At 45.3% G+C, this 15579-nt stretch overlaps 1 protein-coding gene across 1 annotated transcript in view; it reads left to right on the top strand.

Annotated features, from left to right (window-relative positions):
- The window catches only part of LOC309569826 (uncharacterized protein), a gene marked incomplete at both ends in the record, with an annotated part of 96859 nt that overhangs the window by 36870 nt on the left and 44410 nt on the right, over positions 1–15579 (top strand). The window contains one exon of the mRNA XM_082275829.1: positions 12214–12352. Coding sequence (XP_082131955.1) covers positions 12214–12352 — 139 coding nt within the window. The remainder of the gene's footprint in view (positions 1–12213; positions 12353–15579) is intronic.

The following is a 15579-nucleotide window of genomic DNA, read 5'->3' as shown; positions in this document are numbered from 1 at the left end:
CCGTTTTATATCCTTTTTTCTATTCCGCTATTCAATATACACCCTTTTGGGGTGAAAAAAATTAAATTGTGGCATACTTTGCATATTTGACTGTGAGATAAACCCGTTGTATTTGTATACTGTTTTTCAATTCCGCTATTTAATAAACAACATTTTGGGGTAAAAAAAATTAAATTGCGGCATAGTTTGCATATCTGACTGTGAGATACACCCGTGCGATACTGTTGTTGTTTTGTTCCGCTATTCAATAAACACCTTTCTAGGGCAAGATCATAAATTACAGAAATATGAGGAGAACGTCAAATAGGGGCCGTGGCCTGGGTCGTGGTGCTGCTGGTAGAGCTCCTGTTGCAAGGAGAGGACGTGGTCGATCTGTGCCAGGTACACGCACAAGTGAAACACCTTCCTCAAGTGTGAGTAGGCGACAGAACCTGCAGCAGTATTTGGTAGGGCATCATGCGCCTCTACAAGTGTTGAGGCAAGAACAAGTAGAGGCAATAGTAGATTGGTTTGCTGCTGACAGTGCCTCCAGTTCCTTCACATTGTCTCCCACCCAGTCTACTGCAGAAAGGTCAGAGTTGGCACCTGCAGCCGATGTCCAACCGTCTTTCACCTCACCCCCTTGCAAATCAGGCAAGCAGTCTGAGCCCCAAGTCATGCAGCAGTCTCTTCTTCTTTTTGCTGACTCTGTCAGCAAGGTTTCCCAGGGCCATCCACCTAGCCCTGCCCCAGAAGTGGAAGAGATTGAGTGCAGCGATGCCCAACCACTTATTTCTCAAGATGAGTACATGGAAGGACCATCGCAGCATGTCTCCGATGATGACGAAACGCAGGTGCCAACTGCTGCGGCACTCAGAATTGTGGAGACCGACAAGGAGGGCAGGGGTGAAGACTGGGTGGAAGATGATGTGGAGGACGATGAGGTCCTCGACCCCACATGGAATGAAGGTCATGCAGGTGACCTAAATAGTTTGGAGGAAGAGGCGGTGGTCGCACAGAGACACCAGCACAGCAGAAGAGGGAGAAAGGTGCAGAAGCGGAGCGGCCGTGCCCTAGACACTACGCCTGCTACTGCCCAACGCATCAAGGGACCGAGTGCACCAAAGCCAGCTCAAAGGAGTTCTCTAGCTTTTAAGTTCTTCAGACAATGTGCTGATGACAGGACACCAGTGGTTTGCACCCTGTGCAATCAGAGCCTGAAGCGAGGCATAAACCTTCTCAACCTGAGCACAACCTGTATGATCAGGCATCTAAGTGCAAAGCACGAGCTGCAGTGGAGTATACACCTTCAAAACCAAGAAAGGTCTCTGGCTCCTCCTGCTTCCTCTTTCCGCTGCAGTCTCGGCCTCTTCATCCACCTCTGTAGTGATACCGGCACCTGCCACCCCGCAAACAGACGATCTGTCAGCAACACCACCACCTGGGTCACCAACCATCTCCACAATGTCCCGTGGAAGCGTTCAGCTTTCCATCGCCCCAAACACTTCAGAGGAAGAGGAAGTACCCCCCTACCCACCTGCGATCCCTGGCCCTGAATGCCAGCATTTCAAAATTCTTGGCCTTTGAAATGCTGTCATTCCGTCTGGTGGAGACGCACAGTTTTAAAAGCCTTATGTCGGTGGCTGTCCCACAGTACGTCGTTCCCAGCCGCGACTACTTTTCCAGGCAAGCCATCCCTTCCCTGCACAGCCAAGTGGGGGAAAAAAACAGGTGTGCATTGCACAACGCCATCTGTGGCAAGGTCCACCTAACTACCGATACATGGACCAGTAAGCACGGTCAGGGGCGTTATATCTCGGCACACTGGGTAAATGCAGTGGCGGATGGGCCTGAGGCGGATAGCAATTTGGCGCATGTCCTTCCACCACCGAGGATTGCAGGGCGCTTCAGTTTGCCTCCTGTTCCTAACTCCTCCTACTCCGCTTCCTCATCCTCTACCGCCTCCTCATCCCGTCAGCGTAACACCTTTACCACCAACTTCAGCACAGCCAGGGGTAAACGACAGCAGGCAGTTTTAAAACTTGCCTGTTTGGGGGAAAAAACCACACACTGCGCAGGAGTTGTGGAGGAGCATGGAACAGCAGACCGATGAGTGGTTGCTGCCAGCGAGCCTCAAGCCCGGCCTGGTGGTGTGCGATAACGAGCGAAATCTCATAGCAGCTCTGGGCCTAGCCAGTTTGACGCACATCCCTTGCCTGGCGCATGTGCTGAATTTGGTGGTGCAGAGGTTCCTTAAAAATTACCCCGATATGTCAGAGCTGCTGCAGAAAGTGCGGGCCGTCTGTGCGCACTTTCGGCGTTCTCACCCTGCTGCTGCTTGCCTGTCAGCGCTGCAGCGTAACTCCGGCCTTCCCGCTCACCGCCTCATATGTGACGTGCCCACAAGGTGGAACTCCACCTTGCACATGCTGGAAAGACTGTGCGAGCAGCAGCAGGCCATAGTGGAGTTTCAGCTGCAGCACGCACGCGTGAGTCGCTCTGCGGAACAGCACCACTTCAACACCAATAACTGGGCCTCCATGCGAGACCTGTGTGCCTTGTTGCGCTGTTTTGAGTGCTCCACCAACATGGCCAGTGCCGATGACGCCGTTGTCAGCTTAACTATCCCACTTCTATGCCTCCTTGAAAAAACTATTCGGGCGATGATGGAAGAGGATGTGGCACAGGAGGAGGAGGAAGAGGGATCATTTCCAAGGCTTTCAGGGCAGTCATTCACAAGTGGCTCCGAGGGTGGGTTCCTGCACCCACAAACGCCAGGTACACAATTGTCCAGCAGGGGCACAGTTCTGGAGGATGAGGAGGATGAGGAGGAGGAGATGGAACCATGTTCACAGCAGGGTGGCACCCAGGCCAGCTCATGGCCATCACTGGTGCGTGGCTGGGGGGATACAGAGGACACAGACGATACACCTCCCACAGAGGACAGCCTTTCGTTGCCTCTGGGCAGCCTGGCACACATGAGCGATTACATGCTGCAGTGTCTCCACAACGACCGCCGAGTTGCCCACATTCTAACTTGTGCTGATTACTGGGTGGCCACGCTGCTGGATCCCAGTTACAAGGACAACGTATCGTCCTTAATTCACTCACTGGAGCGTGATCACAAGATGCGCGAGTACAAGCGCACGCTGGTAGACGCGATGCTGCTGGCATTCCCACCTGACAGCGGGGCCACAGTAGAAGCACAAGGCCAAGGCAGAGGAGGAGGAGGAAGAGGTCGCCAACGCAACCGGGGCACCGCCAGCACCTCAGAAGGCAGGGTTAGCATGGCCGAAATGTGGAAAAGCTTTGTCAGCACACCACAACAAACAGCAGCACCAGCAGGTCATATGGAACGTCTTAGCAGGAGGCAGCATTTCACCAACATGGTGGAGCAGTATGTGTGCACACGCCTACATGTAGTGAATGACGGGTCTGCCCCCTTCAACTTCTGGGTCTCCAAATTGGGTACATGGCCTGAGCTTGCCCTTTACGCCTTGGAGGTGCTGGCGTGCCCTGCAGCCAGTGTATTATCTGAACGTGTATTTAGCACGGCTGGGGGCGTTATCACAGACAAGCGCAGCCGCCTGTCCAGAGACAATGTGGACAAGCTCACATTCATTAAAATGAACCAGGCATGGATCCCACAGGACTTTTCCGTACCTTGTACAGAATAGAATAGAGATGGATACCGACCTTACCCAGTCATTGTTATATTTTTGATCTTTCTCACTCTTTTGGGGTGTACCCTAATTTTAAATGACTAAAAAAAAGCAGTGTTGGCTACATCGTCCCCCTCCACCGCCGCTTCCACCTACACCGCCACATCCACCGCCACTTCAACCTCCCTCCTATTGTTTTTTATATTTTCTGTTTTTTTTTTTGTTGTTTTAAGTTATTTCCCTATCCACATTTGTTTGCAGAGCACTTGTCATGCTCTTAACTACATTTTGCTGCCATTTGCAGCACTCTAGCCCTTTCCATTGGTTTTTAGAGCCATTTTAGTGCCTGAAAGTTCGGGTCCTCATTGACTTCAATGGGGTTCGGTGTCCGGGTAAAGTTCGGAAAAAGTCCGGGACACGGACCCGGACTTTTTTTTCATGTTCGGCAGAACCCGCCGAACACGGACATCCAGGTGTCCGCTCAACTCTACAGGTAACCCAATGGAGGAGTCCCATTGGAGACAGGTAGGTTTTGTCCATAAACAGAAGAGGTTGCACTCAGTCAGGGAGTCTTTGTGAAAGATAAGGTGCGTGACAATGGTCACCAGGACAAACAGAGAGGGTAAGCAACCTATCAACAATTGTACAACTATAATAGTTGGCTTTCCCAATGTATATATACATTTATTTATACTCTTTACACAGAAATTAGGTTTCTAAAAAATATCAAGCTTTATTCTGAATATTTAATGTCTTATGTGTATCTAAACACTGTTCTGTCAAGACCTTTTGATCTCTTTGCATAAAACCAGTAAACCATATGTGGAAAACATACCAGCTGTGCATCCAATGCAGCTGCACAAGGATTCTTTTGGACTCTGGAGTCCATTTTTATTATACGTGGATCAGATGGGTGCTGTAGGAGCTATACATGGCTCATGTCTGTCTAGCTGTCAATCAACATAGAGTGAATAGCTATGAGTAGGTATTTTTACTTGGCCAGAATTTGTAAAAAAGTAGACTGGTGCACAGGAGTCCTTTGGTGAATCTGTCCACCAGTAAAGTAGCATGCAGTATAAAGAAAACACAAAATCAACAAAATGTAGAAGCAAATGGAAGGTTGTTCCGAACACTCATCTTTCATACTGTGGGCTAAAGCTGCTCCTGGGGTATCTCTGCCCCAGTGTGACTCCTATCCCCTAGACAGACCAACTGAAACACGGTGTGGTATCTTTTAGCCTGACTGCTTGTGTAGGCCCTTGAACGCTTAGGGAGAACTGCTGCTTCAGAGGACAATTGAGCAGAAGAGGACATGGAAGAAGAAGAAGAAAGGAGGAGGAGGTGGTGGAGTAGCCAGATGTGGTTCAACCAGCACCAGCGTAGTGGCAAAACAAGCTGCAACACAGAACCCTATCCTACATCCTTCCCAGCTGCCAGCAGAATTACCCAGTGCACCGTGAAAGAAATGTAACGTCCCTGTCCATGCCTGCTGTACCAAGAGTCAGCAGTAATGTGAACCTTCCTGCTGACTGCTCTGTCCAACGAGGCCAAAACTCTACCTTCCACATGACGGTAGAGAGCCGGAATGGCCTTACGCGAAAAGAAATGCCTTTTTGGTACCTGCCACTGTGGTACAGCACATTCCACAAATTTGTGAAAGGGAGCAGAGTCTACCAGATGAAAAGACAGCAATTGTAATGCTAGCAATTGGGCCAAGCTAGCATTAGGATGCTGAGCATGTGGATGGCTGGGACAGTATTTCTTTCTACGGTTCAGCAACTGGGGAAGTGAAATTTGCCTACTGCTCAAATCAAGTGGTGGTGTACTGCTAGCAGATTGGGTGCAAGTCTTTATGGCACTCATTGCTATACCATCATCCCTCTCAATGCAGGTATTTGAGAAGGTATTTGAGAAGACATTAGGTATATGGTTAGAGATCCCAGATGAGGAGCAAGGTGCAGTATGCTTGTTTTGATCTTGTGGCTCTTTTCAGGTGCCATTACCAATGGACGGCATGGCAGGTCGTCATATGCCTTGTCAAGCATGTGGTGCCCAAGCGGCTGGTGTTCTGGCCATTGATCCGCTTCAGACAGATGTTGCAAACAGCAAAGCTGCCATCTACTGCACATGTGCTTAAAAAAAGCCAACACTAATGAACTTTTGGAAGTCCACAGGGAGTTTGCAGCACCTGTGGAGCTCTGTGCTGTGATGCAATAGGTTGGCTACTCCTATGGCGGCCCCTGGAGCACATCCTGCCTCGTTGGAGTTGTGCCTCCTCCTTCTCCTCCCCCTCCTCCTCCTCTATCCTGTCAGGCACCCAAGTACAGTCAGTGACCTCATCATCCCCTCCCTCCTTATCACTGGAGCAAACTTGGCAGTATGCTGCAGCTGTGGCAACATGACTGCTAGTTTCTTGTCCATCATTGTCACCTCCTCTCTCTAGGCTCTCAAAATTCATCAACCTGCGAACAAACATCACAGCTTTCAAATTTGCTGCGCATCCTCCAGCAGCATGTCACTGACACTATGATAGAATAATTCAGGTGACTCCTCCATGCATGATGGTGGGGCGACAGAAGGAGCAGCTGTGGAGAAGGAGCCTGTGGAACGGGCCGCTTTGGCAGCTGCGTTGGAAGGCAAACTACTGTGAGCGTGGGTTTCAGAGGACGAGGTGGATGAGGACAGTTTATTTATCCACTCCACCAACTCTTCCCCATGTTGTGGCTAAATAACACGGGCAGCACCGGAAATAAAGGATGGGCGTGCCCCGCCTGCAGAGGATGCACCATGTCGACTGTGACCACCACTTTTCACTGTGGACACAGAGGCCGCTTGCCCTCTTTTAGTGGCCTGTGAGCATCTGCCTATGTTTGTTGGCCTTTCGGACATGATGTGGATAGATATCAATATAGGGTATACGCAACTGACCAATACCCCATAGCCTGATATGATCTAATCAATAGGCCAATATATATAGATAGAGATCAATATTAGATCATATCAGGTCATTGAGTATCTATCTTTCAGTTGCGTATACCCCATATTGATCTCTATCTATATATAGGGCTATTGATTAGATCATATCAGGTCATTGAGTATCTATCTTTCAGTTGCGTATACCCTATATTGATCTCTATCTATCTATCTATCTATCTATCTATCTATCTATCTATCTATCTATCTATCTATCTATCTATCTATCTATCTATCTATCTATCTATCTATCTATCTATCTATCTATCTATCTATATTGTTTAGATCATATCAGGCCATTGAGTATCTATCGGTCAGTTGCATATACCCTATATTGATCTCTATCTATATATATATAGGGCTATTGATTAGATCATATCAGGCCATTGAGTATCTATTGGTCAGTTGCGTTTACCCTATATTGATCACTATCTATATATATAGGGCAATTGATTAGATCATATCAGGCCATTCAGTAATCTATTGCATCACAGGATCAAAGCTTATGCTTACCTGAGCCCGGTTTCGATCCACTGATGTGCATGAGAACAGCCGCTCTCTCTCCTGAATGGGCAGATTGTTAATATTGGGAGCCATGGGCTCCCACTGATATCAAATTCTGGGACAAGGGGCGGGTGGGGCAAGCCACCCTGTCTGTGTCAATAGACGCAGACAGGGTGGCTCAAGAGCAAGCCCGCTTGAGAATCCCCATAGAAAGTATTTTTCTATGGGGGCACTTGGTGGGGGGGGGGGAGGAGGCAGGAATGCTGGCAGGGGACCCCAGAAGAGGAGGAGGGGCTGCTCTGTGCGAAACCATTATACAGAGCAGGTAAGTATGACACGTTTGTTATTTTTTTTTTTTTAATAAAGTGTTACAATCACTTTTAGAAAACAAAACCAGCAAGCATCAAGCAGTACCACAAATACAGCAAGCAACAAGCAGTACAAGAAAACCAGCAAGCAACAAGCAGTATCACAAAAACAGCAACAATCTAAAAGCAACAATCAGCATCACAAAATCCACAAGCAACAATAAGTATAAGAAAACTAAGAAAACCAGTAAGCGATAAGCAGTATAACAAAACCAGCAAGACACAGGCAGTATAAAACCAGCAAGCAACAATCAGCATCACAATATTAGCAAGCAGCAATTAATATAACAAAACCAGCAAACAATAAGCAGTATATATAAAAAAAAAACAAAGAAAAAAACAACCATCAATCAGTATAATATTACCAGCAAGCAACATGCAGCCTATTATGCAAAACATTGTGAATTCATCAATTTGAAAATTCAGACATTGATGATAATAATATCATGATTTAATACTTGGTAATGATCCTCACTTACCAGTACTAAGCTGGCACACTGATTTTTGCCTTCACATTATTCAATGATAAACATGTTTTCTCAGGTTTTATTGCTTACAACATTATAACATATTTAAGAGGCAGAGAAGGTAGAGTTACTGGCGTCAAAGAAAATTTAGGCAAACCTCCAATCACTTTTTGGCAGGTCATGTGTATATATTTGTAATGTATATTTCTGCTGTTATGGAGTGGTTAAAAGCATGATTTTCAGAAAGCTGATTTTGTAAAATACACGGTAGATATAATGTTTAGAAAATTAAAAAAAATTGGGATTCTTATTCTAATAAAAATACAGTAGAGTTGGCAGCATAAGCCAGTATCTACTTTTTTTTACACTTCTCTGCTATCTTAAATTTCCTCTGAAGACCAACGAAAACTGTATGCAAATGTAAACTTGCTGAAAGTCTGTTTGCATAACACTGGGGGTTTGAAAAGATAGTTGGGATCCATGGGTCCCATTATTATTATGGATTTAACTTAGCAGTCAGCTAAAAAGTAGTCATTTTACTGCTATTATACATTACATGTTCTTTCCTTCAATACTTATTAACATGTTGGCAGGTTCAGGTACCACTAAGTCCTAAACAACCAGTGGTGCCAACAGCCTCATTCACTTACATGGCCGGTCATGTAAGCAAAGGAGCTGGGGATAAAAAAAACCCAAAAAACTATATGGGCGTTCCCCCCCAATTCATACCAGGCCCTTCAGGTCTGGTATTATCTTAAAGGGGACCCCACACAACCCCCCCCCCCAAAAAAAATAGTCAATGATGTAATCAGGAGACCCCACCTCCTGTCATTCAACAGGAGTAAGGGGACAGCTTTTTTTTTTTTATTTTGGCAGGTCAGTTTGCATCATAATTGACAAGGATGTACATGAGTGGATGACATGATTGATGTTGGATGTGCATTGTGGGACATATTTTTTCATTCCTAACTTGTCAAAAATGGTGTTTATGTTTTTATTTACATTTTGCTAATTGTTTTTACCCCTTACTCATCACAATGGAGGGGGGGGGGGCAATATCTGGGAGCGCCTTTATAGTTAAACAGGGCTTTCCGATTCTGATAACCCCCCTGTACACAGACCCCCCACAAACACCAGGCCAGAGTGGTGGTGAATAGGCCCTTGTCCTTATCAAAAATCTAAGGTGAATTGTTTGGGAGGGAACCCAAAATAAAAATGCATACTAGACTTGAAAAGTCTGGTATTGATGAGGGGAAACCCTGGCCATTTTATTCAAAACAGAATGAAACTGCCGGGAGTTATCATTTTGCCATCAATTTTATCACATTTTGCTCTTTGGAAATGTCAGGTTTGATGGTGTATGGTGAATACATCCCAAAGATTGTCCACTTCAATGATTGGTTCAGGGCAAACCCCAAGCAGAAATTTTGCATCGCTGCTCCGTGCCATCCCTGAATACAATTGATGCTATTTACTCTTTAACTGAGTTTCTTTAAGCAGTCTCTCAACAATGATATTTATGGGCGTGTAGGTTGTCCATCATAGTCATAGCTTTGTTAGGACCTACAGTAATATAGAACTATCCAGGGATCAGCTTCTTGCTACCGCAATCACCCCAACGCACATGTGAACCTGTATCATCCACAGGACTCCAGCCACCCAATATAGGGGGGTGTTAAAAGGTCATTTCTTGTAAGGAGAGCCTAAACCAAGAGGATAGGTTAATACAACAAAACTTATGCGCTAAAACGAGGTAAACGACACTCTAAATGAACTATTTGAAGACAATAGTAGGACACCACAGAGAAGGCTGCTGATTTGGCAGTGTCACCACATATCCAAATAATATTCAAAAGCAAGAAATCAGCGCTCTCCTCTTCAGATGAACCACTCTAGCTATTTCAATGCGGGAGACACAACTACAAATTCTAAAAAAACGCAAGTGCATAAAAACCAGTGGGTAAATCTGAAATCAGTATTCCTAAAAGGTCAGTTCACAATTGGGGATAATATAAATCCAATAATTCATCCAATCTTCATAAAAAAAACTCAAAAACAATTCAGAAGACGTAAAGGTGTAGCAGCTGATAATGGAAAAAAATAAATCAAAGTGAAATTCTATTAAAAACGATGTGGAAGATTGTGAGTGTAGTGAAATGTATAAATATTGGTTTCCCAAACTAATGCAAAAAAGTGCTGGGATGATGTTCAATATAGTTAAGTAAAGTGATCTGTGTCAGTGTAGAACATATATTGATGTGCAAATCTAAAGACAATATTCAGTGGTAAACATATAATAATAAATATAGAACAAAAATCTAAAAAGACAATGAATATAGATCAATGTGGCATTAAAAAATCATACATAAATAAGTAAATTACAAAGTGCAATGGTGCTACATAAAGTGCATAATGTCCATAATTCCTTTGGAAAGAAATGTTTTTAAAGTGACTGAAGTGCAGAGTGCTCAGGAAATTCCCAAAAAAGGAAGAAATCCGAGTGAGTAAACAGGGTGCATTCAAACTTCCAATTATAGCCCAGCAAATGTGCACAGGTGAGCACGCAATCCAACACTGAGTGCAGTGGCCGCTCACCTCCACAACACTCGGAATGAGCGTTTATATGAAGTGTTTATTCACTCCTCTCCAACCTCTCAATTATCAGCAAAGAATTCGGTCTCCAATGCTTTAAACCCAGTATTGTAGGCAGAAATCTGGTAATCCCGGCTTAGATGAATACAAATCTTTCTCCGTACATCTATCAGGTGCTCAAGGAATAGAAACTCTCATAGTGTAGCATTTCAGGGTATACGTTTATTGCATCAAAGATACTAAACACTTACTAGACAGTGATGGTAAGTCAGCAGAACAGTAATGCAGCAGCCGCCGATGCGGCGAGTTCCGATGCTTCCGGTCTCGGCCGAAGACCGGAAGTGACGTCGACACGGCTTGTCCCTGACACGTTGCGCTACAACAGCCCATAGATTTTTCAAAGGGGTAAAAGCTTTGAAAAAGCTACGGGCTGTTGTAGCGCAACGCGCCAGGGACAAGCCGTGTCGACGTCACTTCCGGTCTTCGGCCGAGACCGGAAGCATCGGAACTCGCCGCATTACTGTTCTGCTGACTTACCATCACTGTCTAGTAAGTGTTTAGTATCTTTGATGCAATAAATGTATACCCTGAAATGCTACACTATGAGAGTTTCTATTCCTTGAGCACCTGATAGATGTACGGAGAGAGATTTGTATTCATCTAAGCCGGGATTACCAGATTTCTGCCTACAATACTGGGTTTAAAGCATTGGAGACCGAATTCTTTGCTGATAATTGAGAGGTTGGAGAGGAGTGAATAAACACTTCATATAAACCCTCATTCCGAGTGTTGTGGAGGTGAGCGGCCACTGCACTCGGTGTTGGATTGCGTGCTCACCTGTGCACATTTGCTGGGCTATAATTGGAAGTTTGAATGCACCCTGTTTACTCACTCGGATTTCTTCCTTTTTTGGGAATTTCCTGAGCACTCTGAACTTCAGTCACTTTAAAAACATTTCTTTCCAAAGGAATTATGGACATTATGCACTTTATGTAGCACCATTGCACTTTGTAATTTACTTATTTATGTATGATTTTTTAATGCCACATTGATCATTATTCATTGTCTTTTTAGATTTTTGTTCTATATTTATTATTATATGTTTACCACTGAATATTGTCTTTAGATTTGCACATCAATATATGTTCTACACTGACACAGATCACTTTACTTAACTATATTGAACATCATCCCAGCACTTTTTTGCATTAGTTTGGGAAACCAATATTTATACATTTCACTACACTCACAATCTTCCACATCGTTTTTAATAGAATTTCACTTTGATTTATTTTTTTCCATTATCAGCTGCTACACCTTTACGTCTTCTGAATTGTTTTTGAGTTTTTTTTATGAAGATTGGATGAATTATTGGATTTATATTATCCCCAATTGTGAACTGACCTTTTAGGAATACTGATTTCAGATTTACCCACTGGTTTTTATGCACTTGCGTTTTTTTAGAATTTGTAGTTGTGTCTCCCGCATTGAAATAGCTAGAGTGGTTCATCTGAAGAGGAGAGCGCTGATTTCTTGCTTTTGAACAAGAGGATAGGTTATCCCCTTCCTACAGGCAGTGCAGCCCAATGTCAAAATAGAAAAAAATAATTAAAAAACACAAAAAATGTTACTGTTAATATAGAATTTTGTTCATTTGTGTCTTTATAGCCCTTGTCTGGATTGGATGTCATTCAAGCTTTGAAACGTAACATTTCTGAACCTCAAATAATTACTCTGGGTTCCGTCCAAGGAGCATACCCCCAGTCTCCACCTAACATAGTCTGGAAATATTTTTTGGACATGGAAGGTAAGATGGGCTAGTACTGAACTGTTGTAATTACTGAATGACCCAGTATACAGGACAAGAGAAGTGGGTCTGTGCAGGGTCCATACATACAGAATAAGAACAGATACTGATAATTACACACAGAAAACAGGACAAGAGAAGTGAAACTATGCAACATCCATGCATACAGAATAAGATAGATATTCAAAGCAGTAATAAACCCAATAACAAAAATGTAATATATTGCAGTTCTCCAATCCTTAATGTAGTGGCTGCATTCGTTTTCATTTTTAGGCCTTTTTTTCTTTATTTTCACCTGGTACTTCGGTCACTAACACACTTCCTGTCTTAGGGTGTCTCTATTCTGGATGGAGGGGCAACAGAGATAGGTTTGGACAGCAGCATTGTCTATGTCAGGGGTAGTGAATTAAAATTCAAGGAGGTCCGGTCACTAAAGTTTTTTCCCCGCCGAGGTCCGGATCAGAAGGCTTTCCTTTTTTGGCGCAAACCGTGCTCTCTGGTGCTTTTCTTACTGTTTCCTTCACACACTCTGGTAATACTCTGTAAATGTAAACATCCCCAATAGTGTTTCCCCCTTACATCAGGTGCCCCTACCAGAGTAATTCAATACATAGGGTGCCCCCATCAGACTACCCCCATAAACCAGTTTCCACTGTCATGGTACCTCCTTATACCAGGGGTCCCCATCAGAGTGCCCCCTTACATCAGGTATTCCCTTCAGAGTGTCTACTTACATCAGGTTTCTTCCTGAGAAGGCCCCCTTACATCTAGTGTCTCCCATCAGTGCACCCCCTTACATCATTTGTCCCCACCAGACTGCCCCTTACATTAGGTGCTGTTATCAGAGTGCCTCTTTACATCAGTTGTCCTCATCACCTCAGGTGTGCCATCAGAGTGCCCCATTCCATTAGGTGTGCCCATTAGAGTGCCCCTTTACATCAGGTATTCCCCTTAGAGTGCCCACAGATGTATATCTGGTGTCTCCCATCAGAATGCCCCCTTACATCATTTGTCCCCATCAGAGTGCCCCTTGACATCAGGTGTCCCCATGTGCTCCTTTACATTAGGTGTGCCCATCAGAGTGCCCCTTACATCAGGTGTGCCAATCAGAGTGCCCCTTTCCATTAGGTGTGTTCATCAGAGTGCCCCTTTACATTATTTGCCCCCATCAGAGTGCTCCTTTACATCATGTGTGCCAATCAGAGTGCCCCTTTCCATTAGGTGTGTTCATCAGAGTGCCCTTTTACATTATTTGTCCCCATCAGAGTGCCCCTTTACATCAGGTATCCCCATCACATTAGGTGTGCGCATCAGAGTGCTCCTTTTTATTAGGTGTGCCCATCAGAGTGCTCCTTTAACGTTAGGTATGCCCATTAGAGTGCTCCTTTACATCAGGTGTCCCCATCACAGTGCCACCTTACATAAGGTGTTCCCATCAGAATGCTCCATACTTCAGGTGTCCCCATCACATCAGGTGTGCCCATCAAAGTGCTCCTTTACATCAAGTGTCCCCATCAGCATGTCCCCTTAACCTAAAATGTGACCATCAACATGCCACTTATTTTAAGTTAAGGGGCGCAATTTATGTTAAGGGACATACTGATGGGCACATTTTGTTGTGCCCATCAGACTGGCCCTTAACATAAAATGTGCCCCATCAACGTTCCCCAATGATATGCGTGCCCTGCCCCCTACAGCAAGACTCCTGGCACAGCTCTCGCCCCCTGCAGCTTGTTACCTCTGCTGGCTCAAGCTCCCTGCTTACTTTAAGGTATGTGGGGTGTGAAAATTACAGGGAAACACTGATGGGCACATGTTATGTTAAGGGGCACGCTGTTGTGCACATTTTATGTTAAAGGGCACGCTGATGGGCACATTTTGTGGTGCCTATTAGAGTGAACCTTACATAAAATGTTCCCATCAGTGTGCCCCTTAACATAACATGTGCCCATCAGTGTTCCCCTTAAGAGAAAATGTGCCCATCAGTGTGCCCCTGTAATTATCACACCCCACACCCCACATAACTCTCAGCGGGGAGTGATCGCGGGTGCCAGGCGGCAATCGGAGCTGCCTGCCCCGTGCATCGGAGCCCCCGCTGCCAAATGAGGGCGGGAGCGTGCCGTCGGTGCCCCCTAGCTGCAGGCGCGCGACCAAAGTAGACCTACATCATTTAGCGCAGGAGGGCCGCCCTGCCACAGTAAATCGGCGGTGGGTGGTCCGGAACCGGTTAAAGAATAACTCCACTTTCTTGGGTAAAAACTAATTTTGAAAAAAATAATATAGCATATACAATTACTACACTACAGTCATGTTGTAATTGAATGTAATTAAAAAATTACCTTTTGTTTTTAACCACTTGCCTACTGTGCACTTAAACCCCCTTCCCATCCAGGCCAATTTTCAGCTTTCAGCGCTGTCACACTTTGAATGACAATTGCGCGGTCATGCTACACTGTACCCATATGAAATTTTTATCATTTTTTTCACACAAATAGAGCTTTCTTTTGGTGGTATTTAATCACCTCTGGGTTTTTTATTTTTTTACAAAAAAAAGAATAAAGACAGAAAATTTTGAAAATAAATTTTTCTCCTTCACTGATGTGCGCTGATGAGGCGGCACTGATGGGCACTGATAGGCTGCACTGATGGGCACTGATGAGGTGGCACTTATGGGCACTGATGAGGTGACACTTATGGGCACTGATGAGGAGGTACTAGTATGACGCACTGATGAGCACTGACAGGCGGCACTGATAGGCGGCACTGATAGGCGGCACTGATAGGCGGCACTGATGAGCACTGATAGGCGGCACTGATGAGCACTGATAGGCGGCACTGCTGGGCACTGAGAGGTGGCACTGCTGGGCACTGAGAGGTGGCACTGAGAGGTGGCACTGCTGGGCACTGAGAGGCGGCACTGACGGGCGGCACTGATGGGGACTGATAGGCGGCACTGATGGGCACTGGCGGATAGCACTGGACACTGAAGGGTGGCACTGATGGGCAGCACCATCAGTGCCCACACTCAGTGCCCATAGTGCTGCCAGTCAGTGCTCATCAGTGCCTAGATGAGCAGGCACTGATGGGCACTGACTGGCAGCACTATGGGCACTGATTGTGGGCATTGATGGGGGCACTGATGGTGGGCACTGTGGGCATTGATGGGGGGGCACTGTGTGTATGTTTTTACCTTTTAGTAATCAGGGCACTGGTGATCAGTGCCCTGA

This window comes from Pelophylax lessonae (genome assembly GCF_965119305.1).
Source record: "Pelophylax lessonae genome assembly, chromosome: 1".
NCBI classification, from domain to species: domain Eukaryota; kingdom Metazoa; phylum Chordata; class Amphibia; order Anura; family Ranidae; genus Pelophylax; species Pelophylax lessonae.
This window is presented reverse-complemented; position numbering and strand designations above follow the sequence as displayed.